The following is a 24,824-nucleotide window of genomic DNA, read 5'->3' on the forward strand; positions in this document are numbered from 1 at the left end:
CATAAATCACATACCTGGAGAAACTAGCTCCAGAGCCCAGCCACGATTTTGACTGCCTGGATGTCCTCCCTGGGCCAGTGGGATGCTGATGTTTATTTTATAATTGCAGAGCCTGCTCTCTGTAACAGCTCTATCAGTTTTTCACGTTGGCATTGCGCAAAACATTTTTCTTTAAACAAGAGGCCTATAACCAGACAATGGAGATATTTATAGCAATTCAACTGATTGCTTTTCTAAGATGAGAGGCAAAATATAACAAAAATGGATATTCTGGTTAGAATGATTATTTATCAGTATGGCTAGTAATAACAAAAAATAACCATATCCATTAATAAATTCTTCGGATTTGAAGTACAAAATCTGCTCACCACATTTATATTAGATTTACCTGTATTGCTCTCCGTCTCAGATAAGACTGACCTAGACAAAAACCGACGTATCCATTGGCAACATTATGATTAGCTGTAGCAAATCTGCCCCTGAAAGCATGTGCTCAGGAATCCTCTGTGACCGATGAAGCCCTCCATAGGCTTGGCTTGGTTGGATTCTGTTAGAGTTGTCTACACTTAAACTATAATGAAGACGCTGCTGTTTTCAATGTACCTATCTTTACCTGAAAAAACAAACAAAAACAACATTAGTTAATAACTCTACTGATCTCTTTGGGAAAGTCTAAGCATTAGGAAACTCTCAAACTCATGGTGACAGACAGTAGTTTCCCAAATTCTGTCTTTCATAGGAAAGCTTCACTTTCTCCTTGGCAACATGCTAGAGGGGTGGAGAAAAGTAGGTTTATAGTTGTTTGTATGGGAAGTACAAATAAGTGATACTATGAGAGTAAACTGTTTCGTGTGCTCACAGCTGTAAACCCACCTTTGCCCACCCCTGCACCCTGTCATTCTTGCAGGGACAGACTTCATTCTAAAATGAGACTTCCGTAGTTTTGGAGAAAATATCGGCCAAATTTTCAAGTGAAAACAACCATAGTTTGTCTTTCATTCTTTCGATAAAAATGGCGTTCCATGAAGCAAAAAGCAACTAGTACAGCTCACATCTCACATGTTCACAGGAGCACGTCCGTGGAGACAACCTTCATACTTCGGGGTACACCAGAAGCACTTTATGAAAAAAATCTTCATTTGTGTCACCCAAAATGTTAAAAAGACTTACAGCCAAAGGTCAGGACTTAATAATAAAATGAGTAATTTTTAGTGCCTCATCAGAGACCCCCTTAAATGAATGTTTTTCCTGTTGTTTGTTTCCCTGTGATTGCCTGGCCGTGCAGGCCTTCTGCTTTATGAATCCAGGGACCACTCTTGCCTTTGGTAGCCTTGTCTGAATTCATACTAGAGAAACAGGAATTTTCCCAACCTTGCTTTGCGTTACCAGTGGGTATGTCAGTGCAGTGAAAGAGCCATCTTAGAATTATTATTAAAGTAGTCTTGACCCCTTGAACCCCCTCAAAGTGTCTCAGGGACCACACCCATTCACAGGTCGCACTTGGAAGACTACTGACCTGATGTAATGCAGGGTTGGTCACCGCTGGTATAGCTAACAATCGTGTGTAAACTTTTTATTTACAGCCAGAATTTCAAAAATCATTATTCCTCACATAGAAATCATCTAAATATACCTATATATGGTTACCAGTATATTTCATTAGTCAGAATTATTCCTGTATGTAGCCTGTTTCTGCTGTTCAGCATATGACAAATTATTGAAAATCAGCTTCATTAAAATGTTTACCTATTTAAGTATGAAAACAAATTTAATCATTTTGTGATGCTACTACTATTCTATAATTTCAAAATAATTAAAACTGGCCTGTGTGTTGGTATGAAGTGACCACCTGGTTTTAGAGACCTTCTTATGTTAAATACAAATGCACTAAATAAATCCAATACAATATACAATCAAAATCAAATCCAATACAATATACATTCAAGGTTATAGCTTAGAAGTAATCTCAATATTTTATGATACCGCTTGATCCAGAAATACCTGAAATTTTGATGTTTCCAATTTATGAAATTGGATGCCTGATTTAAGTAGAAAATAATTTTACTCTGACTTCTGAAACAATGAAGTCAACACCGTTCCTGTTCAGGCGGAAATTCTGACTTTGTGTTTCTTTTCTCGGCAGGTCTGATAGCTGTTGTGATCTTTATCTTGCTGTGTATCACTGCCATAGCTGTTCGCATTTACCAGCAGAAAAGGTTATACAAGAGAAATGAGGCAAAAAGGTCAGAGAATGTAGACAGTGCTGAGGCTGTGCTGAAAAGCGAGCTTAATAGACAAAATGCAGCCAGCGAAAATCAGAAGGAGTACTTCTTCTGATTGGCAGCCGTGATGTAATTTGCAATTAAGGCAGTGCGATTTAACAGCCAGGGGCTCTGAGTGGACAAAAAAAAAAAAAAAATGTTCTTGCATTGAACGTACAGGCGATGGATTTGCAGCTCTGCCGTCTCGCCAAGTCCAGACTCGAGATGGCTCCAGGAGGCCTCAGCCAGTGACACGTTCCTCATAGCCGTCACCCTCTATGACAAGGAATCAGATATTGCTGTTAACTTCCAGCTGTGCCGATGTGACCGAAAACAGAAGTTCACCCAACTGGCTTGATGACCACGGTTATTAACACTGTGGCCCTGGTCTCAGCCACGTGAACGTGACGCGTACGTTTCGTTAGAGGTAAATGTCGAAGCTGGACTGTGAAGGCCTTGCCTGGTTGAGAACATTTGCCGTGTTTGCTCTAGTGCTCCCCTGGTGTTACTCGTAGGCCTGGAAATGCTTCTAAGCTCCCGTTTGGCTGATGTTTGCATCTTGAGTGGCCAAAAGCATTTACACAAACCCCTTTGCCTTTCTCTGTATCACATTCAATACAATCTATCAGTAGTCTTGAAAGATGTTTTGTCACTGGTTTGTTTCTATTGCTCTTTTCTTATTCGACTGTTCTTGATTTCGGATACATGAGGTTGTGAGTGTCAGAATCCAGCGCTGAACCTAGAATTCGTATGTAACAAGGCACAGAGAGTGCATTGGTCGTCAGTCTGATGTCTGGCCTTTAAACTTTTTTTCTGTTTAATTTGCTATTCTTGTTTGGTGGTGGCAGCCGTTAAGGCCTTGGGTAATGCCAGTTTCCCAAGGATTGTGAAATGTTTGCAACTAAACTTGTTGATATAAAGACAATTCTTAACACTGCAAAATATTATTTTTATTTACAACTTTAATATCTCGAATGAAATGTGCTGCTGAGACTATCTCCCCCAAATGCTATGTCTGTTTTCTTTGTAGGTTTATACTGTTTTTCTAAAGTTTATCAGCAACTCCTCTTGGATCTCCTTTCGCTATATTCCATGGAGCATGGTCTTATGCATTAGGAAAAAAAGAGACACTTTAAAGCGTAGATCTCCATCCCCCATTCTAAAATATAGACCTTTCAGGCATACATTTTGCTGTGCACTGACCACCGGGGCACACTTTTTGGAATATAAGCAGAAACCTTGCTCCCTTTCTGCAAAACCGGTAGTATGATTAAAGACTGCTCATTCGGAAGGGTGATGACATATGATATATATTAAATATGTCTCTCTAGTCACTTCTCATTTATGATGATGGGGTACACTTACGACAATGGGGTACATTTATCAAAAAGTCCCAAAAGTCAGTATAACCTACTAACTAATACATTCTGATTAGAGGATATATATATACCAGAAGATTAAAGAATTATCAATAACCTTATGAAACTGATACAATAATTAATTTTGAGGCCATGTAAACCAGATATTTGCATGGAGCTATCTTTGAATTCCACAAGCTGATTAAATAATAAAGGCACTGTGCTATTGATAATCACACTTTCCAGATGCTTATTAAGGAAAAATTGGATTCCTTAGTTTGTCCACACCAGAATAATTTGGAAATGCCAATTAGGCATCTTTCTTTCCTCCTTAACTCTCCTTACAGAACCTGCCTGTCTTTCTCATAGCACTGTATCCGTTTTGATGTTTCTGTAAATGCCTGACTAACTCTTAAGAATATGAATTAACGTAGTAGTTCATGAAGGACCTGCGTTGACAAATGGCACACTTGTTATTTTTTAATTGAAAGACGCGTGGTTGTGGCTAGTGAAGGCTTGAACACAGAAATGATAGTTTTTAGGTGGTGCAGAGTTGAACGTGAACATCATAACAGGCCCGAACCTTTTACAGATGTTTCTGTTATTTAGTAGCAGCATTAACCTGGCTGGGAGCTGGGGTGTAGACAGGTTTACAGATGGGGAAGCCGCATGGTACTCCGTGGCCTGCGCCGCTAGAAACGGCAACATCATGGCATCAAAATGCACCAATACATCATGTGCCACGACTTTCATTTCCTGATTTGTAATCTTTGTTCCTTCTTTTTTCTTAATAAAGTGCAGTTTTGAATTAAAATGCACACTATATTTTAAGAGACATTGTATAAAAGGTTAAAATGAGGAAATTATACTGGATTTTTTTCCTTTTCAAAACAGTAAAAAGATGTGTAGATGTATGCCTTCTTTGCTGGTGTGTGTGTTTTTTGAAACTTATTGGTACATCCTGTGATTATTATGAATTGTTAACAAAAGCTGTATTTATAATGTATTTTTTTTTCTTTTAAATGGATTCAGAAATGAAAGAAAAAATAGAAAAATGTTTACTGATTGTAACAAGTAAAGGAAATTAAACTAGATTTTAAGTTTTGCCAGAGAACAATGATTTGACTGTTGGCAATTGTTCATTGAAAGATTATTATGATTTAAATTGGGGGATGTCCTTTTACTTCTGCAGAGAGCTTGGCCAGTGAGCGCTCATAGATGCACAGGATTACATGGAAAAATAGAGGGTGGGGCAAAAGAAAATTTACAGCTGTGAGTATACAAAACACAGTTGATTCTTATATTATTATTTATTAACTATTGTATTCTTTTCCATACGAACCACTGTAAACTGACTTTGCCTCTCCCTGTATAGTGTACCCTCTGTAATAGAAAAGTTTAAAAAATTCTTTATTTGTGATTTCAAATGAAAACAACACATAATTAACATTCTCTTTTTGAGAAGACTGAATTTTCCAGATCTCATTAAATTAAAATGTGCAATATGCAAATAGAGTGGAGCTATGGGTCATCCGTGGGAAATGACATCTTAATTTTGTAGAAACAGTGCCACTGAAATAGCCCTTGTCCACTGAGGAAACAGCTCCGTTTTTCATTTCAATCTTGTCCCAAGCGTTGCTCTTGAAAGCACATTGAATAGATTCTCTAGATGGTAAATTAAAGACACCAAGAAGCAACCGGACAGCCAACCAAACAGAGGTCAGTTATGTAAAACCATCTTTCATGCGATGGCATTCACCCACAGCCGAAACTCAGAACAGAGCCCACGTTGCAGGTGGCGGCACCGATGCACTAGTCAGCGTGGGCAGCTCGGTTTTGCAGAGGAGGCGGCCGAGGTGCCGACGTACGAGGTGATGCTCCCAGCGGGACACGCGGCAGCCTGTGAGTGGTGAAGCTGTGCCTAGAATTTCCTCTCACTCCACATTTTGCTGATCTTAGTGCCTCCCAAACCTGGAGCTTTGACAATTATTTAGTGGAAGGATCTTAATATCTTCTTTGTCCAGAATGACTCATAGTTCTGGATCTTTTCCATATCCTTTAAAAATGAACATAAACCTTTATTTGATAGGTCATTGGCATGCACAGATTGGGCTTTCTTTAAAAAATATTAAGTTTATTGTCCTTGACTCCAGGAGAGAGAATTTTAACTGGAGCACTTTTTTTGTAGTCTTTGTGAAATGCACAATATGAGTTAGAACTGACTGACTGAGTCATCAAGTAGGTTCCTTATAATAGACGAAAGGTGACACCTTTCCTATCAGAGTGTGTTCAGGTGATGGACTCTGCCGGCTATGTTCAACATGTCCTGCTTGTCTTCTGCTTTTCCAAAGTTTGGAAGATGGTAACAAAGAAGAAAAAGTTGAGAAGCCAGCCGTGTGCTGGAGTTGCGTGTGAGCGAGAGCATGCGTGCCTGCAGGAAAGCATACGAAGTGAGGAGAGAGTATGAAACAGTGGGCACGTCAAGTGGTGAGAGAGTTGGACTTTGGGTGGAGCAGTAGGTTCCCTAGAACCTGGCTTTGAAGACTTGCAAATGAAAATAAATTGGGATAGAAAACAACCTGACCCACAATTATAATGGCTCCTCCAATGCAATCATTTTTCTTTTGTCCCTTCCACTATTTATAACATGATACTTAAGTCTGTATTAAAATATATGGATATATTTTAGAATTCAAATAGTACAAGAAGTTTTACAAGGAAAAGTAGCTCTCCATGACCACCCCCTCCCCCTGCATCATTTTGAGCTCTTTTAGCAGTGTCTTTTTAGGTTTCTCCATGTTTCTTTTTAATCTTTTTTTTTATTATTATTGATTTCAGAGAGAGGAAGGGAGAGGGAGAGAGACAGAAACATCAATGATGAGAGAGTCATTGATCGGCTGCCTCCTGCACGCCCCCAACTGGTGATCAAGCCCACAGCCCGGGCATGTGCCCTGACTGGGAATCAATCTGTGATCTCCTGATTCATAGGTGGACGCTCAACCCCTGAGCCACGCCGGCCGGGCTCCGTGTTTCTTACTCACACGCTGTAAGAGGCTGGGCTCCCTGGAAGCAGACCTGAGACAGATGATCGTGGAGGAGGCTGACTGGGGGGTACTGTGGAGGTCGGCGCGGGGGGGAAGGGGCGCTGCAGGACGGGCAGATGGAGAAGTTGGGCTGTGGTGCCATCGCAAGGGCTCGGCCCCCCCTATTGATAGGGCCCCTTTTAAGGATATCCCGTGTTGGCAAGAGGGGTCTGGGCATTTATACTCCGAATCAACCAGGCAGTGGATGTTGTCTGCCTGGCGAAGTGGACATGACTCGGACAGATGGCTCTTTTCAGCTCAGGCAGTTCCTGAAGAGGGAGCACAGACCTGAGCATCTGGGGAAAGGAAATCACTTAGTCCCGAAGCGGGGTCCGGGAGGCGCAGCACAGCACCTCTGCGGGCCCAGCCCGGAGCTGCTCGGATCCACCTTCACACGAGCTCTGGCAGACGCTCCTCCAGGAGCCCGGTGGGCCTCGTCTCCAGGGCACGCTCACACGAGGAAAGCAGATGGAAGGAACCGCGGACTCTGCCCCGTAGGCCGTCCCTTGGCCGCAGCTGGCACTCATCCTGTCCCTCGACAGCCCATGCAGACGCCCATGTCTCCAGCTGACAGTCTGCAGAGTTTCAACCCTTGTCTACTGTGACCTCAGGCAGTAGCTACTGTACTTTTGCATTTGCCATTAAAATTGGTAAAAAGAGTATCTACATGCCCAGCATATTCTTCCTGTCTCCATAGTATAACGACAGCTCTATTTATTATTGCCAATCAGGGGTAATTACCTCAGACATAGCTTCCCACCTGCAATGATCAGCCACAGAGCCACATTTCAGCAAAGGATGTGTGGGAGGAGCACACGCCATGAGGTACGCTGGGCCTTCCTACCGCGCGTCAGAGGGCCTCTGTGGGTTGGAAATTCTCATCGCTCGACTTGCTGAAGTGGCTTCACATCGCCTCTCGGACAATTAGGAGGTCTAACCATTATTTTTTGAAAAGTCACTAAATTATTAATGTCGATTTTATCGAGCCATAAAGTAGCAAGGCCAGTTCTTATTATAATTCTGAGTCATGCAAGGCTAATTTGTGTTTGCTCCTAATAAAATAATTTCCTTATTCCAAGTGCGGGACACGAGACATGACTTTATGCCCATTGAACTAACACCTCTGCTTCCAAGTTGTTCTTATGAGAAACTCTGATAAATTATGTTTCTGTGAATGAATTCATGTTTTCATTGAAAATAAGCTCTTAATGATGACTCGTGTTTCTCAAAAAGAACAAATTCGCCCGGCCGGTGAGGCCAGGTGGTTGGAGTGTCCACCCATGAACTAGGCGGTCACGGTCCGATTCCCGCTCAGGGCACATGCCCGGGTTGCGGGCTCGATCCCCAGCCGGGGGGTGCAGGCGGCAGCCGGTCAGTGACTCTCTCATCATTGATGTTTCTATCGCTCCCTCTCCCTCACTCTCTCTGAAATCAATAAAAACATATATATTTTTTTAAAAGAACAAATTCACTTTTTAATTGAGCAGTGAAATGACCCATTCTTCCAAAATACATGTTAAGAGAAGGTGGCCGCAAATGACCCTGGAGATTGAGACTCTTCATGATCGTTTTTTCATTTGTTTTAGATATTTGGTAAAGTTTCCTTAGTAGAAATCTGTAGCACCAGATAAATTATTGTAGGATGGCATCTTCTGAAATGGGATTGTAGTTCTGTGGGGCGAGATAAGCCATATGTAACAAAAGCACCACATTTTATCATGTTAAAAAATAATTCAGAAATTAAAACAAATACTGACCAAACCAATTCCAACTCAGAATCCTTATGTTAAGAATATAACAGTGATAATGCTGATGATGGTTTCTGAATGGTGTCACATTCCTGTCCACATATCTCTTTTCTACCTGTAATTTGTGTGAGAGAAAGAAAATACCTTGTCTTTCCTGATGACTTTCTTAGTGGAAATGTAGTACAGTTTGGCCTTACCGTAGTTAAAATTTCACGATGTGTGAAATTGATATGGTGCTAAATGCCTCTAAAAAAAATCTTTGAGCAATTTCTACTTTTCTACCAGCTTCTATTATGAAATCGAAGCTTAGCTTCTAGGATTTAAGCTATAAAATATAATACAAACAATAGTCAATCCTCGAAGTCTTTCATTTGGAGGGAACTATTTTCTGAGATATTAATAATACTGTATGAACGAAATTGATACTAAATTTCTAAAGAACCATAGTTATGCACATGCAACTATTTCTGGCCCTGCGAATGCTTTTCCACCGAGTGGGTGTGGGGAAAGTGCCAGGAGCTCCCATTGGCACAGAAACCAGTGCAGACCCACCTCCAGCGGGTTCCCGCGGACGCCATCCTTCCCTTTAGTGCCCAAGTGAAAATAGCTTCTCAGGACTGTAGGAAGTTGAACCCCTTCAGTGCGTAGACCTCCTTCCCCAAGATCCGATGGCGGCCCCGCGGAGCGGTGTCAAGCACGACCAACCGCAGCTTCCCGCATCGCCCCGTTACCCTGGCGGCCAGACCAGTCTAGTCTAAGCTCAGCAGGCTGACCCTGTATTTCATGACCAGCATCTTCTGGTTGCAGCTCGAGCTTTTCTCTTGATTCTCCAAGCGCAGGGAAGACTGGACTGTAATGCTGAAGAAAAAAATTGTAGGCCCGTTGGAAATCATGGAAACGGATTACAAATGGGGAAAACCGCACTGAACTGGGTATCAGCCCTCACGCTGCCTGGTGTCCACCAGTAAGCCGGTAAGATGAGTTCTTTGCCTCAGTCTTCTGTCCTGTCTGGCCCCTTACCAGGGTGGACGGCTGCTTCCGCTCCCAGAACATGGAGGCCTCAGCCCCGGGCAAGCGCGGTTCCTCGCTGACTGCTTTCTGCCCCGGCGTGAGTGACTTGCTTGTATATTATTTAGCGGGAACCTTAACCCCAGAGACAGAGTCTAGCTCCCCAGCACTGCCAGGACCGTTCCAGGGCTTGGCAGGGACATGCCCTGGAGTAGGGACCATCCGTCTGTCCTTCCTGAGTACCGGATGGCAGATTTTCGCCTCCCCCTCCGGTGCATTCTGTGGCCGCGCCACCGGGTTAACACGGAGATTAACCTCACCTTTCACGCTCTGAGCCTCGTTCCAGCAACGGGTCGACCCGCAGCCCCGGCCGCCCGCCTCGCCCAAAGTTGAAATCAAACCAGGGTCCCCGTTCGTCACACTCCCCGTTTGATTCATTGCCAATAGACGGCTGCCGATCCTCCAAATCTCTCATGAATCCAGCCTCCTCTCTCTTTCCAAACCCCCTTTAAGCTCTTGTCGCCTGGCTAGCGGTCGGAGGTGGCCCCCAAGGTATCTACGGCGTCGGGACCGCAGCCCCCAGCCTTCTAGCCGGGCCCTCTGCGAACCTCTCTCTAGGTCGCCTCGCACCCTAGAAGCTCCTCCTTGCTCTTAGGATGAAGGCCATGGTGGCCGCGTGCTCCCTGTGGTTTTCCTGCTTGCCCCAGATCAAGTATAAACGTGTCCCACTTCACTGTCAAGGACGTTTCCGTTAGCCCGGCCAGTGTGGCCCAGCGGTTGAGCGTCCACCCAGGAACCAAGAGGTCCCCGATTCGATGTTTCCGCCCCTCTCTCCCTCTCCCTCCCTCCGCAATCAATAAAAACATTAAACAACAACAACAAAAAGTTTCATTTCAGTGATAAGTTATATATGTGGTTGAATCAAAACATCGTCGCGATCTGGCCCTGGCCTCGTATCAGGCGAGATGCCGCTGTTTTTCCCACGCGAATACTCTTAGTTCAGCGCTGTTTATAATCCCTGCGCCCGTCCCCAGGGCTTAGCTTTTGAGTTTGTTAACCCTTTGTAGTAAATTCTTTCCTCAAATTAACTCGCTAACTCATTCCCATCACTCTGAGCAGCGCGTTCCCAGCAAGGCCGTCCCTGGTCTCTGCTGCTGGGTGGGATTCTCCCGCTGGAAGCTCTGCCCCCCCCGGGGTGCGTGACGTGTCGCAGGCACCCGGTGGAGTTCGTTGAGTGAACATAGGTTATGTGAACAATGACTGATAACCGGCTGCTTTTTTTTAAATATTCACTGGAGGAGCAAGGATATTTTTTCCATTGATTTTTTTTTTTTTAGAGAGTAGAATGGTGGGGGGGACAGGAGAGAGAGAAGCAGTGTGGGAGAGACACGAAGATTGGTCGCCTCCCCCCTGCGCCCTGCCCGAGGGCGGGGATCGAGTCACAGCCCAGGTACGTGCCCTTGGCTGGGAATCGAACCCGAGACCCTCCGGTTCGCAGGCCGACGCGCTCACCACTGAGCCACACCGGCCAGGCTGGTTGCTTTCTCGATCCGTGTACATGGAGGGTCCGTTTCCGGCGACCCACCTCGTGAGAAAGGAAGACTGCGGCAAAGATAAACAATTACCTCTCTCCACAGAACCGGAAGGCCACGGGTGACGTCTAAACGCAACTTCTGTTGTTGGCGAAACAGAGGAAGCTTCCCCACACCCGCTGCGCTTTCCAGTCCAGCCCCTTAGCCGGCGGCGTTGCCAAGATCGATCTTTCGCCGTCTTATAAATAAGCAACGAAAGAAAAGGCACACGAGTGCGCTGAGAACTTGGATCTCCGCTTACGGTTCATCCTTCACCTCGCCCTGGGATCTCTTATCTGCCCTCAATGACACACATCAGCCTCCACGCCACTTGGTGTTTTATGATCGGCGTGCGGCCACGGCCAGCCTTTTACTCCTGTCCATCCCGCATCATTCAGGCCGTCCGCAGAACCGAAAGCTAGTTTATCAGCAGTTACCTGATGTAAAACTTTCTTTCGTTGAGTGTCCGTAAGATGTACCCAGTAGGTGCTCACAATTACATATGCGCTCACTATAATGAGATTTAGGGTTTTTTTTGTTTGTTTGTTTTAAAATATATCTTTATTGATTTCAGAGAGAAGAAGGGAGAGGGAGAAAGAGAGACAGAAACATCAGTGATGAGAGAGTCATTGATCGGCTGCAGCCCGCAACCCGGGCATGTGCCCTGACCGGGAACCGAACCCCGATCGCCTGGATCCTAGGTCGACGCTCAACCACTGAGCCACACCCGGCCGGGCGAGAATTTAGTTTTTTAAAAGGGGCACAGTTTGAGCATAATAGGTTAAGTGCTGCGCTTGAATTTAAAAAAAAAAATGAGGATTTTCAATATTGCAATGACCTTACATAATTTGTTGGGCTTGTTTGGTGGATTGTGTTTTCTAGGGTAGTTCTGTTTGGTTTGGAAATGGTTTCCCTTGAAATCCATTACGGGGCGGATGCTTGGGTTTCTCCTGAGCCTGGCCCGGGGAGCGGGAGCGCCGAGCCCGCTGTGGCTTAGGCAGGAGTCAGCGTGGCTCCACTTGAAAGTGACTTTGGCGTGGGGATGATGGAGGGTGATTGCTTTCACTGACTTGATTAACACGGGTAGAAACGTAGACAGTCCTCCAGTTATTTTTTATGCAGCGTACTGACTATTGTTTTTCTTTTTAAATGGACATTTACTACCTATTTAGAACAATAAAATACCTCAAAGCAAACATTAAGCGAAATGTAGCTTATCTATCACATGCCCAACTTCTCTCCATAGTAATAACCATGAATACTGTGTCCATTACGGGGTGAGTGCTACATTTGTATAAGCTGCTTTATAGATTCACTCTGTGATCACTAATAAACCTATTTAGAAAGTATCCAATTAAGAAAAGTTTAATGAAAGCGAATTACTCAGTGCCCCACATTTTATTTTTGAGGTCCTGAAATGTGTTTTGAATGAGTCGCGGTATATACACTAGTGCGAAAAATGCCACCCTTGTTCAGTACCTGTCTACCTACAATAACACTTATGGGTCATTAACGTTTCATTTTGCACGCTGTGTACATCAGTAATTTTCTTTTACTTATTGAAATGTTTAAGGGGCGTAACTACATTTGCAGGAAATGCGTTTTATTAGTAATCAAGGTGGACTTCCACTCAACAGACCTGCCGTTTATATGGGAAGATGTGTCCCCTCCTACACTGGTAGAAACCTGCAGAAGAATAAACTCCGATGTGCTCCAGGGAAGCAACTAAGCACCTCCCCAGCGTTTTAGGTTTAATTTGCAAATAGCATGAGAAAGGAGGGGCCACATGAAGACGCTGTCTCTCTCTTTTTAAATTTATGTTAGTTGAGATAATTTTAGACTTACAGCAAAGTTGTAAAACTGATACAAAGAATCTATGTTTACCCTACGCTCAGCGTCCCTCATGTTAACAACTTATATGATTATGTTTCACTCACAAAAACCAGGGAATTAACGTTGGACACTAACCTACAGATCTTATGCGAATTCCTGATTCCCCCCGGCTGGCCTAGGAGCCAGCCCAGGATCCCTGATGGCCCTTAGTTGCTGTGTTTCTTTCATGTCCTTCCACCCATGGCCGTTCTTTAGTCTTTCCTTGTCTTTCATGACCTTGACGCTTCTGCTATTTGAAAATAACCGGTCATTTTGTAGAACGACGCTCGATTTTGGTTTGCCTGACGTTCTCTCATGATTAAGCTGAGCTCGTGCCTTTTTTGGCAAGAGCACCGCAGAAGCGATGCTGTGTCCTCGGTTCATAAGGTCATGGGCGCGTGATGTCAACATGTTTTATTGCTTGCGATACAGACCTTGAATTCTCCGTTAATGCGACGTTCGTCCCCACTGGGTTTCTGCTTTGTCAAACTGCTTTTAGCCGTTGGCCGATACCCTGTTTCTCCTTAAATGTGCCTCCAGTGACTCCCGCATTCGTTAGGGGACCCTGCCTCCTGCAGTTATTGCTGTGGTGTGTGCCCCAAGGTGCCGTTGTGTTTCCCTCGTTCCTTCCACGTTTATTAATCTGAATTTTTCTATAAGGAAGAGCTGCCCTTCTCCACCATTTAATCATTTATCCAATTATTTATTTAAGTATGGACACGTGCATATGTATTTTATTCCGTAACCCGGTACTGTGACTGTTTGCTTTGTTGCTCACGTTGTTCCATGTTTGACTTCCTTGGTGAGGGGCCCCAGGCGAGGTTTACGGGCGGGCACACAATAGCATGTGATCAAATCAGCTGGGCTGTTAAAGAAATTAAAATATTGATATGGACATTTAACTAATCACGAACACTTGACTTCTCCGTACTTCTAGGGGGAAACTACCTAATGGAGCAAGAGCGAGAACCCGTGTCTCGCCACGCGAAGCGTGTTTCCAGGCCTCAGCGGCCTCAAGTGCAGCTCGGTTCAATTTAAGTCCGATGTCCCTCCCCCTCGCGCCTCTGTTTTAAGAGGAAACCTGTGACTTCTCCCTCGACGTGGCCGTTTTAAATAGTCCACGCTGCTGTTGTCCGAGACAAAAAGCCAGTCGCTAAAGTGGCAAGGACGGGTTTCCACCGGCGACGACGAAGGCAGCGGGGGAGCTGGTCTCAGCTTGGACTTGTCCGGAGGTGACTGGGAATTTCAGAGGGGGAGCCGGGGAGTCGGGGGGCGGGGGGAGCAGGGGCTCTGTAGAGTCAGGGAGGTGAAAAATTACAAAGGCTTGGTCATAAATTACAAATGCTGTGAGTCCAGCTGTGTCCGCTTGCCGGTCATTATGGGCGTTAGGCTTCTGTGCTCTGTCCTCGGGTGGTGGCTGCGACAGACAGCAGGTCCTTTGGGCCACCGGGCCGTTCGGGCAGGCACTGCAAGGGGGCGGGACCACCTTAGAGACGCTAGACATGAAGCTGGTGATCGGTCCGCTATTTACAGGACAAGGCTGGGGCCTGATCGGAGGAACCTGCCAAACTCCAGTGAAGGGGAGAGTCTTCGTCACCCGGTCTCCTGGCTGTTCGTCCCTTTGGTTGGTGCTGACTGTTTTGCTCTAATTGACACACACGTGTAATTTTGGTTTTATTCTGCGGGCACCCAAGCTCTGAAGCGCCTGGATCGCTTATAGCAAACGTGTCTTTTTTGACACAGAGGTTTTCATCTCATCCTCACGCTGCTGGGCTGTGACCCGTGAGCGTGTGTCCAACACAAGGGCAGTTCTCCGGCCGCTCCGGCCGCTCCGGCCGCCCGGGCAGTTACCCACCGAGGGTAGGCACAGCGTTTTCTGTAGACTCAAATTTTTAAGGGACCCCAAATTCTCCTCCAGATATTTATAATCACATTTCCGTGAAACACCAAATATATGCGTGTGTACAACGTGTATACATAAATGTAAGTGTGCACACGCATATATAAAAATATGCCGGCGTATTTTATGTACTGTGTGTGAGCTTGTGTGTGTTTCAGATGCTCTGTGTGTGTATTTGATTTTATAGTACGTGTCTGAGTTATAAAAGACATTTAAAAAATCGATTTTGCTGGAACTTCATAGAGGCAGTGAGATGATTTTCCGAGTGAAACGGTTAAAGGAAACATGGTAAATAGCTTTGTAGACTCACTTGACTTGCTAAGCCTTCAAAGCGCCTCTTTCCTTCTAATTAGCTTGATCAATTTAACAACACAACCTCCAAACCTCCTCGCGGCCTCCTGGAAGGCGCCTCGCATAGATCCTAACGAGTAACTCCCAGTGTTACTTGTACCCACGCGCTCAGGACGTAGAAGCCTGGTGCCTGCAGGACGCGCCACCGAAGGGGTTGTGCCTTTCACTACGCGCGTCACCTCCATCCGCACAACTGACTCGGCGGTAATAATAATTTCCACGCGTCATTTAACACGAAGGGGAGAGCGTCGGTGGTTTTACGGCAATTAAAGCATAAATTCAAGGCATCTCCAAAGTGGTTTCCAGACAGCTCCCCAAGATGGGACAGAAACATGGGAAAATGCTTGGGGGTTCCTGTGACGGATCAGCGTTCTCTGCGTATTAGGGGCAGCTCTTAAAACTCAGTGAAACAAGTCATCCCAGCTGGCGTTCCCCGACCCCCGCGTCCCGCGACGCTGGCTAAGCGGGAGCACCGGGCACTCCCGCCTTAATCAGCGTCTCCAGCCCGGCAGGAGACCGAGAGGCCCGCAGGTTCCGCTCGTCGTCCGGAGGAGGCGAGCGGGGTGGGCTGGGCCGTGGGACCCCGCAGGTTTATAAGGGGCGGCCCCGGGGAGCGGCGGGGGGAACGCAGCGCCCAGGAGGCCGTGGCGCAGAGTCCCCGAGGGCAGCTTGGTGAGTGTCGTGGGTTTGCTTTCTGGGTCAGCCGGGAACCCCCCAACCTTTGCTTTTGACTCTCTGATTCACTGTTGCATTTACTGACGAGTCACATCAGGATTGGTTTTAGGAAGAGGAATTAACTTTAAATGTGTGTTTTCAAAACACGGTCTACAACAGTCACGTCACCTAAGAAAAAACTAAAACGTGAACGTCTGGGGGTTTTTTTTGGTGTGTTTTTTTTTTTTAGCACTGGCAATTTTTAACTTACTTTTTCTAAAAAAATAGCTGGATGTGTTCCTGGTTTGTGGTAGGGGCAGAAACCATGGGTTCGTATGATTTGTCTAGGGTTGAGGTTATTTTTTTGGTGCTCCATGTCTTTCATTCTTTTGTTTCTATTTATTTTCAAACTTGAATAAAAGAGATAATGTAGCATCCAGCTTTCGCTTCAAGCGTAATGTAACTCCTCTGAAGTTTATGAGCCAATGCCTAGTGTGCTGAGTAGTCTAATGTTCAATTCAGTTGAGTATCTTCTGAGCTATAAATGTATCAGGATTCCCTGGTTTCTGGGAATGAAATACAGTAGCAATAACGTGAGTATAAAAAGAGATTTTTACCTGGGGATGCCGACATGCTCTCAAAGTGATGTAGTAGCAAAATATTTACTTTGTTGTAATTAGGAAGTTCAAGTCCACCTTCCAAGTATGTTTTCCAAAGTTATTGGGAAAACTGGACTTCTCAATACTATGAATTAAAATTTGCAGGGCTCCTGACTTTCACTTCGGTGGTAAATCTAAATACTTGTTAGGCTGCCAATACAAGGTGTCCCCTCCAAAAAAAAACACCTCCCCCTAATTTAGCGTTTAAAACGCCATTGCAGGGAAGCGTGTTGAGGTGTAACATGAAAGCACCTGGAGGCTAATGACGACTTATTTCAAAAAGCTGGGTGTCTGTTTCAAAAGGAGGGAAGCGATATTGAATAGACTCTTAGAATGTATCGGCCTGGCCGCTAGAGTCACAGGGAAATCGCTGTTGTAATTGTTACCACTTGTAATACTGAAACCAAAGGCAGAAAGTAATTAGGTTTGATAGCCATTGGTTTTCATTGTTTTAGGTCTGTCGCGATGGAAGTTTCCAGTAAGCTCGTTTTCATGGGCATTGAGGGAAGGAGGAGTGGGGATGTAAGAAGGGAGAAAATGTGCGTCATTCTTACGGTTAAGGCTCTAGGAGAGTGCGAGGTAACCAGCAAATAAAGCCGAACTGGAGGAGCTGGACCCACTGATTAATTTGTGGGTTTTACCTATAGTGACCGTTTTCCCAAAAATGACTATTTGCAAAGTTAAGATTAAAGAAAAGGAACGCAAAAAGTCCAAATATATGAAATGCAAATGCTGAGTGTTCAGAGACACGTGAAGGGCGCGTCACCTAGAGCCGGTTTTAACCTGCGCTCCCGTCACCGGGGATCTCGTTAAAGGAGGTCTGGGGTTCGCGCTGAGCAGCCGCGTCGCCACCAAGCTCCCGGGGGTGGCGGCGTTGCCGGCCCGTGGCCCGCACTTGGAGTGGCGGGGTTTTAAGCTGAGTGTGTGCGCGCCCATGAGCGGCTGTATTTCGAACAGCCCGTGGGGAGGGATGTCAGAGAACTGTCCCAACAGCCCTGAGAAATCTCAGAATCAAGGCAGCACCCACAGATACAGGGTTTCGTTGGAACGAGTCTCCCTTCTCTGGGGGAGACAATGCCCGGGTCTCGAACTCGTGCCGCCCTGGGCCCCGGCCGGTGCCGCTCCTGGAGGAGCAGGTGCCTGCAAGCAGAGCTGATCGGGCAGGTACGCCTGGGGAGAAAGGTGATTTAAACTAAGCGTGTCGAAATAGTTGAAGGACGAAAACTGCTCGGGATTTCTACACCTGGAACGCCGGCCGGGGTGCATTCCGGGTGGGCGGCAGCCGGTCCACACGGGGCTGTCTGCGGAGCCTCGCTTGCTCTGGCCCCACGTTTCTCCGCGAGAGCCCTCGGCCAAATGCATGTTAGCGTGAAATGGGGCGAAAGCCTTGATGTTCTTTCATGACACCCGAACACTTCTTTTTTTTTTTTTTTTTTTTTTGAAAAAGTGTTTAAATTTTCTCTGGCCGGAGCTAAACCCGCGTCTCGATTCTAGAGCTCCCTCAGTTGTAGTTATAAGTTCATGTTCAGCATTAATGGACATCTTTACAAATGTTCATTCTCTTCTGTGAAAAATGTGAAGCATGAAAAATTCATAGGTCCAAATGCAGATTTAAAAAAAAAAAAAATCCTCTAAAGTAAAACAGCCCTTAATGTGAAGTGACTTTCGTCCGTGTGGCCTGAAAACCGTGGCAAAACGTCTGCCATTTGTATAATAGTCCGTATAAGCGGAGCAGGAGTCCTTACATGCGTATATTTTCTGTGACTTCCCGAAGGTTGGCCTTATGTAAGGTTGACGTGTATCTGGCTCAGCACATCTAAAACAATTATTTAACTTGAGGCTTTACAGGCTAACAGGTAGTTGGCTAAGAAAGACGGAAGGACGCCAGTGGTCGGTGTAAACCTGCGCGACGCGTTTGTGCTTGTGGAGTCTGACATCCTGGGGTTCCTGATTTGTGCTATATTCTGTATCCGTCTTCAGGATCTTTTTGGCCACCTGACCCTAATGCTGTGCTCGCTGGCCGCGCCCACTGTCCCCTGGGCAGCCCTAGGACTGCAGGGGGCTGGCCTCGGCCTCGCGGCACAGCCATCGGGAGCACCGCCCACAGGCCAGTCCGACTCCACAGTGGCCATTTGCGGGTCCGACAAGCCCTGACCTCTACGGGTGGACCTGCCCCGTCTCGCGTCCCTCCTCCAGGTCACCCACCTAACTCCAGGGAGACGGACGCTCCAAGCGGCCGGTTGAAGTGGCGACGCCTCGGGGACCTTCGGAGAGCGGTCCCGCTCAGACAGTGAAACCAGCCTGCGGTCTCTGGTCTTCCGTTTCCTTCCAAACGTCTTCCTTTTGCCAAAAACATTCTCCCCAACTTAGAGCCGTATTCTGCAACCACGGTCAGCAGTAACCTGTCCCAGAGAGAAACATAAACGGGAGCTCGCTCTGTCTGCTCGAGTGCATTAAAAAAGGATTGTTTGTGAGGCTTTTACTTAGATTTACTGTTTTTTTTCTCCTACTTGTGTTTGTAAGAGAGAAAGTGGGCAATTCAGTGTTTACATACAGGGGTGGGCAAAAGGAGGCTTGCGGTTAAGTGGGAAAGAATGCAATAAAATATAATAATACAGGAATAAACTCGTGTATTCACAACCGTAAACCTACTTTGGCCCACCCGTGAGTGCGCCTCCTGGTCCACACGGTCCCTTCGGAAGCCCTGCCACACCCTGCCCGTCGCCCCCGGACACGCCCCCGCCCCGGAGTGGGACCGCCTGCCTCCCGTGCTGGACGCGGGTCTCCCCCGTCTGACTTTACATCTCCGATGTTCGGCCCCACAGGAAAATCTCAATAAATGCTCCTCACGAGCCTTTCTATTAACCCTGAGTTGGGTTAGAGATTGGCCTCTTCATTCCGGTTTGTTGCAACAATTACTTAATGGGTATCGTAAACTAGACACTCGCTAGGAAATCAGTGAATTGCAGAGATGTTTGCATTTGCTGTGCGCATCTATTGGGTATGTGGCAAGAACAACGTGCTATGTGACAGATGCTTAATAAACGTGTTAGGCCGAAGGCCAAGAAGGACACACAGGGTGCGAGTGACACTGTGGTTCCGGCTAGTCCCCGGAGGCCGGGTGGGAATGCGAGGGGAGGGAAAAGAGAGGCCCCCGGGTGAAGGTGTGGGTGCCGGGGGAGCGGGGCATCAAGCCCGCTCCCGTCTTCATCATGCGCAGATGTGGAGAAATTGGATAAATGGAGAGGGAAATTTAAACGGCATCATTTCAGTCGTCTCCTTGGCGGCCTTCTCTCCGAAGGCTGGTGCCGAGGCTGCCGGCAGGGGGCCGGCCTGCTGAGCCCTCTTAAGTTGACAGAGAAGCCAGATAAGTGGCCGCTGTTGGCAGCCCGCTGCTGACAGATGGCCTGGCGCTCGGCGTGTCATCCGAGACCACAGCGGTGGGGCCTGCAGCGTGGCACCAGGGCTCCAGTGTGCCAGCGGGGACTGTGGTGGACACGACAGAACCACACGTGACGGCCAAGAAGCCGTCCGCGTCTGGGGGTGGGATTGTGTTTTTTTAAATGCATAAAACACTGCCTTTCCGGCTTAATGTGCAAAAATACAAGGACACGAGCACAGGTGCTTTTTTAAACTATTTCTCAAGAGTACCAGCGATACACCTACGGCCCCAGACGAAACGGGAAGTGAATGGGCTTCTGTGAAATGTCACTCGGTCGCTTTTCAGGTCTTCCAGTCAGCAAGCGGGGTTTCAGCATCCAGGAGGAAATTCAGACGACCTACAGGCGTCCTTGATGGCGCCGACGATCTGTCCCACTGTGCCCTGCGCCGTGTACAAGAATAAAGGACCGTGTGGTGGAGTCACGGCAGTGGGACCCGGGCCGTGGGCAGCGGGCAGGGCCAGAGCACTGTCCCTTACCCTGGGCCCTCGGGTGGTTCCTGCGCTAGTCTCACGTTTACGTTGAAGACGTGACTGTGATAAGCCGCCCAAAGCGATCTATTTGTTTCCTATAGTGACTCAGCAGCTTACGAACCAACAAAACAGATAGGAGGACATCAGCTGGAATTACGTAGATCTTGACAGCGTGTAAATAAGTGCCTTGCGATAATGACGATATTAACGAAGATCTCTGAGGACAGCGGGGCTGATGCCTAAATTAAGGTCTTGGGGAGAAAGCGCGGGACTTCTTCATAAATAGAGGAGACGAAGGCAAAAGGATTATCGATGCTCCCAAGCCCTTTAAAATCATGAAGCCATCTATTGCCACGGCGGCCAATATGGGCAGTGGGAACTGTTTGAAACTCTCAGCCCCAGAATAATTACAGCCTCGCAGCTCCTCGTGGAAAGGAGGCCTTGAGTGGCGGTGGATCCCACAACCCCGTTTCCGTTTCACCGGGAAGCCAGCTGGACCTGCTTTGCCCTGAGGTCCAGTTATCTGCTTCTAAAAAAACACGTTGCTTTCCATTTATATTTTTGTTTCAAATATCTATTAAGGATACCTTTTAATTAAAGCATAGTGGATATACGATCTTATGTTAGTTTCAGGTGCACAACATAGCGATTCTACATTTGTATACCTCACGATGTGGTCGCCACGATCAATCCAGTGACCACCTATCACTGCACAAAATTATTACCATATTATCGACTCTGTTCCCCTGTGCTGCACATTACATGCCTGTGACTTATTTATTTCTGTGCGTCTGAGTCTCTTTCTGTGTAGCTTGTTCTGTTACGTTTTAGATTCCGCGTACAGGTGAAATCGTACGGTATTTGTCTTTCTCTGTCTGACTTATTTTACTTTATTCCTGTGTCCCTGCCATAGATTCATACCTAAGAAGACAATCCATCCTAGTTCTCAATTTCTGAGTTTAAATAACCTGAAGTCGCTTAGAAAGGGAACGTGATGCAGAAGAGAGGCCGGGCCCTCCAGGGCGGCCCTCCAGGGCCCGCCTGCTCCTGATTGAGACACGGCCCGTGTGCGGGGCGGGAGCACTTCTTTCAGCGACCCGGCCCTCGCTGACGCCCCGCCAGGCTCCAGGTCGCGGAGGCGCGACAGTGAACACAGCCCGCAGAAAGCTCCTGCCTTCTCGGGTCTCCCAGTTAACCATGATAAGGAAGTAGCTGTCTTGGGTGATGGCAGTGCCCCCCCACTGAAGGCCACCACGGTCAGCGCAGGAAAGCTGGGTTTATCACTCACTGCGACGGAGGAAGACACACTCGGGGAAACGGGGTGCCTCACCGACAGTGAGCTGGGAGGGCCTTCCAGAATTTGCGTTTGTGTTGGGTGACTCTGAGGAGGTTTCGAGAAAGCGGGGCTCCGTCCCGGGGTTGGCTGCAGACCGCCAGCCCTGGAGGTGCGACTTGGCTTCCCTTTTCCTTCCTTTGGCGTAAACAATAGAAATTTATTTTAGTCTCACAGTTCCGGGGCCTTGAAGCGCGAGATCAAGGTGTCGTCCGCGGAAGCCTCTCTGCTTGACTTGTAGACGGCCGTCTGCTCCCGGTGTCTTCACAGGGTCCTTCCTCGGGGCCTTGTCCCTGCCCTCTTCTCTAAGGAGATCGGTCCCGTTGGACTGGGCCCACCTCAGCCACCTCAGTTAACCTTAGTGACCTCCTTAAAGGCCCCGTCTATCATACAGTCACATTCCGAGGCACTGGGGGTTAGGGCGTCAACATGAATTTTGAGGGGACACAGGTTAGCCCCATAATACCTACTAGCTCAGGGTTTACATTTAGCCAAGTCCCAGAGAACTCATGTGCACAGTAAAGTCAGAAAAAGCGTGGAGTGGGGGTCAGGCCCAGGCCCAGGCCCAGGTGAAATTTCGAAGCGGCTGAAACTGTCGTTCGTATCCACCCTGCACCCCAGCCTCTCTCCTGCTGACCTGTGCGTTCACCCCCCGGTTTCTCTCCACTGCAGTCAAACCGGCGTTGCTGAGGCCAAGGGAAGCCCTGTGCGCACAACACTCACCCACGCAGAGCAGTCCTCCCGTGCCCGGATCCCACGCGCATCCCTTACCCCGGTCCCCTCGTGGGTGGCCCTCCCTCGCGCCCTGCCACACTCACATGTCCCCTGCACGTGTCCCCGCCGCTCACGCCCTATCCCCTAGACAGCACACGTTCCCTCCCCAGGACACACCCGCTCTCGTACATGCATTCGCTCCTGAACGCACACGTTTGAGCTCACGTGTACCCCGCCATGCGTGTCTAGGCTCCCTGTGGGCTCTCACGGGCACGCGGGTGCCCACATGCCTGCGCCCACACGTGCGCTTTACGATTCAGTTTGCTTCTCATTTTCATAACGTGGATTATTTGTTCAATGTAAAACTACGTATTTCAGGAAATTAAAAGGATTACGAATAATGCGCCTCCCACGACAGCGAGAGCATTTCCTTGGCTTTTTCTCATTTTAGATGTTAGGCTAAAGTGGTTTGCACTATGTATCTCTCATAGTCAATAAAACTAAGCTTCTCCAGCATCCATTTAAATTAGCTTCTCAGTTTCACATAAAAATAGGAGCTTTGAAACTGCCTCGGCAGCGACGGTTTTATAAAATCCTCTAAGTAAAAGTTCAGGTTGCTCTTTGAGTTGACGTCTGGAGCTAATTTGATGGATGGGTATCCGAGTGAAATATGTCTCGGTGATTTAAAGGCTGGGTAGCACTGATACACCGGCTGGTGGGATGGTAATTTTTTAATATAAATTAAATCATTTTATGATGGAAGCACTTAGGGGCCAGCACTGGGGAAACTAGGAAATTGAGACTGTAAAGATAATGTTTATTTTAAAAGACAAATAGCACTGTCGGCTGGACTTGCGTTTACTGAAATGGACACAGCGGTGGTGGCGACACCTGTAATTTTGCGGTTGCACCTGTGCTAAGTTCACGTGGCCGTGTAGGCGTGTTCGTGGGCCTTACGAAGTGTTTCCGACAGTGAGCCTGAAGCGGGAGGGAGCCCCTTTCACGTGTCCTGCAGAAGGACTTGACCACTCAAGATCCGAGTGTTTCAAAGGCAGCACCTCCTCCGCAGGACATGGGCACACGGACGTAAACACGTGTGTTTTACTCTTTAGAAATTCCCGTGGAGTATGAGAAATCGAATCCACGCCGATGGACACGTCACAGCAGGAGGCGCTTTACTAAAATCTCACGATATACTCAGGGACGTTACGGAGCTAAACTGGGTTAGCTGACAGCGAAATCAGGTGGCCTGTCCTTTAGTTCTCACTGTGGGCGACTAACCGCAGCCGTCCTAACAGTTCCTGGGCTTTGCACCAATAGAAATAAGGTGTTTTCATGTCACGTTCATCGTTGTGACTGATACGTCAAAATGCTGTCTCTGTTCATCTTTATTCGCCTGCTACGAAAGCCTGTTGTTGAATGTAACCAACATACGTTTTTACATAATATTTGTATATATGTGATTGATAGATCGGTAAATAGATCATCATTATTCTGAGACAGAGTTCACAGAACTGCCCCCAGCCTGCGAAGGGGATGTGTGGCTCCAACATGGTCAGGAGCCCTCACCCTAGGTGAATTTGCTGGAAGTTTTATCATTCATTCAGTGTTTTCTAAGAAAAATGTTGATTAAAATATAGAAATCAAATTTGTCAAAACAATATGGGAAGGTTACTTACCAAGAATCAAAATGTTCACCGCGTGGAACAGAAAATGGGTGGAGGTAGAAATAAGTATTCTGCACACATAAATCACGAATAAAGATTTATACTAATTAAGCATAAGTAAAACTTAAAAGCATCTGTCTCAGAGAAGACCTAAGCATTTCCATTAACTAAATTGTCCTAAATTAGTCCTTAAATCATTATCGCACAGGATGGCAAAAGCCAGACCAAGCACTGTTTGAAAATCAGTTGGGGGGGCGGGGGAAGCTTAAATCTCAGGGTAGAATCTTAACCAATACCATGTATCATGTTTATTACGTTTTAGCCTAATTGGCATGAGTTACTATGCGTAAAACAAAGAAATATAACCTTTGGGTCCATATTATTTAACTCATATAGTGTCAAATCAATATGTTGTTTTTTTTCTATTGATATTAATTGGCTTTTCCAAAGGAAAGGAAATTGACCCAAAAAGGCGTATCCTGTGATCAGGTTATTATTACACACAGCCAAGGTGCCCCATTTATAACGTATTTACAGGGAGGCAAAGTGTGTGTGTGTGTGTGTGTGTGTGTGTGTGTGTGTGTGTAGCATAGACATCTAAAATCAAAGAACAAAATATTTGCTATTCAGAATGATTTTAAATTGTTACACTTGTAGCCCTAGGAAGTATCTCCCATTAGCGTGTGATCTTTATCTGAGTGTGACCTGTAGGTCTCAAACACTGTGCGGCGA

The 24,824-nt window shown here is 46.8% G+C and overlaps 1 protein-coding gene across 5 annotated transcripts in view; it reads left to right on the plus strand.

Moving 5' to 3' along the window:
• CNTNAP4 (contactin associated protein family member 4) overlaps positions 1–24,824 on the plus strand; it is a 309,483-nt gene that overhangs the window by 207,277 nt on the left and 77,382 nt on the right. For 2 of the 5 annotated variants that reach the window (XM_081118181.1, XM_081118182.1), the window contains 2 exons: positions 2,144–2,243; positions 2,442–4,724. The exons of 1 other annotated variant lie outside the window; for it this stretch is intronic. In XM_081118181.1, the coding sequence (XP_080974307.1) occupies positions 2,144–2,243; positions 2,442–2,619 (278 nt within the window). In that variant the 3' untranslated portion in view covers positions 2,620–4,724. Of the gene's footprint in view, positions 1–907; positions 978–2,143; positions 2,404–2,441; positions 4,725–24,824 lie in introns of those variants that run through there. 2 more of the 5 variants (XR_013997521.1, XM_081118183.1) reach the window with 2 other exon arrangements.

The sequence above is a fragment of the Miniopterus schreibersii genome (genome assembly GCF_964146895.1).
Source record: "Miniopterus schreibersii genome assembly, chromosome: 18".
Classification (NCBI taxonomy): domain Eukaryota; kingdom Metazoa; phylum Chordata; class Mammalia; order Chiroptera; family Miniopteridae; genus Miniopterus; species Miniopterus schreibersii.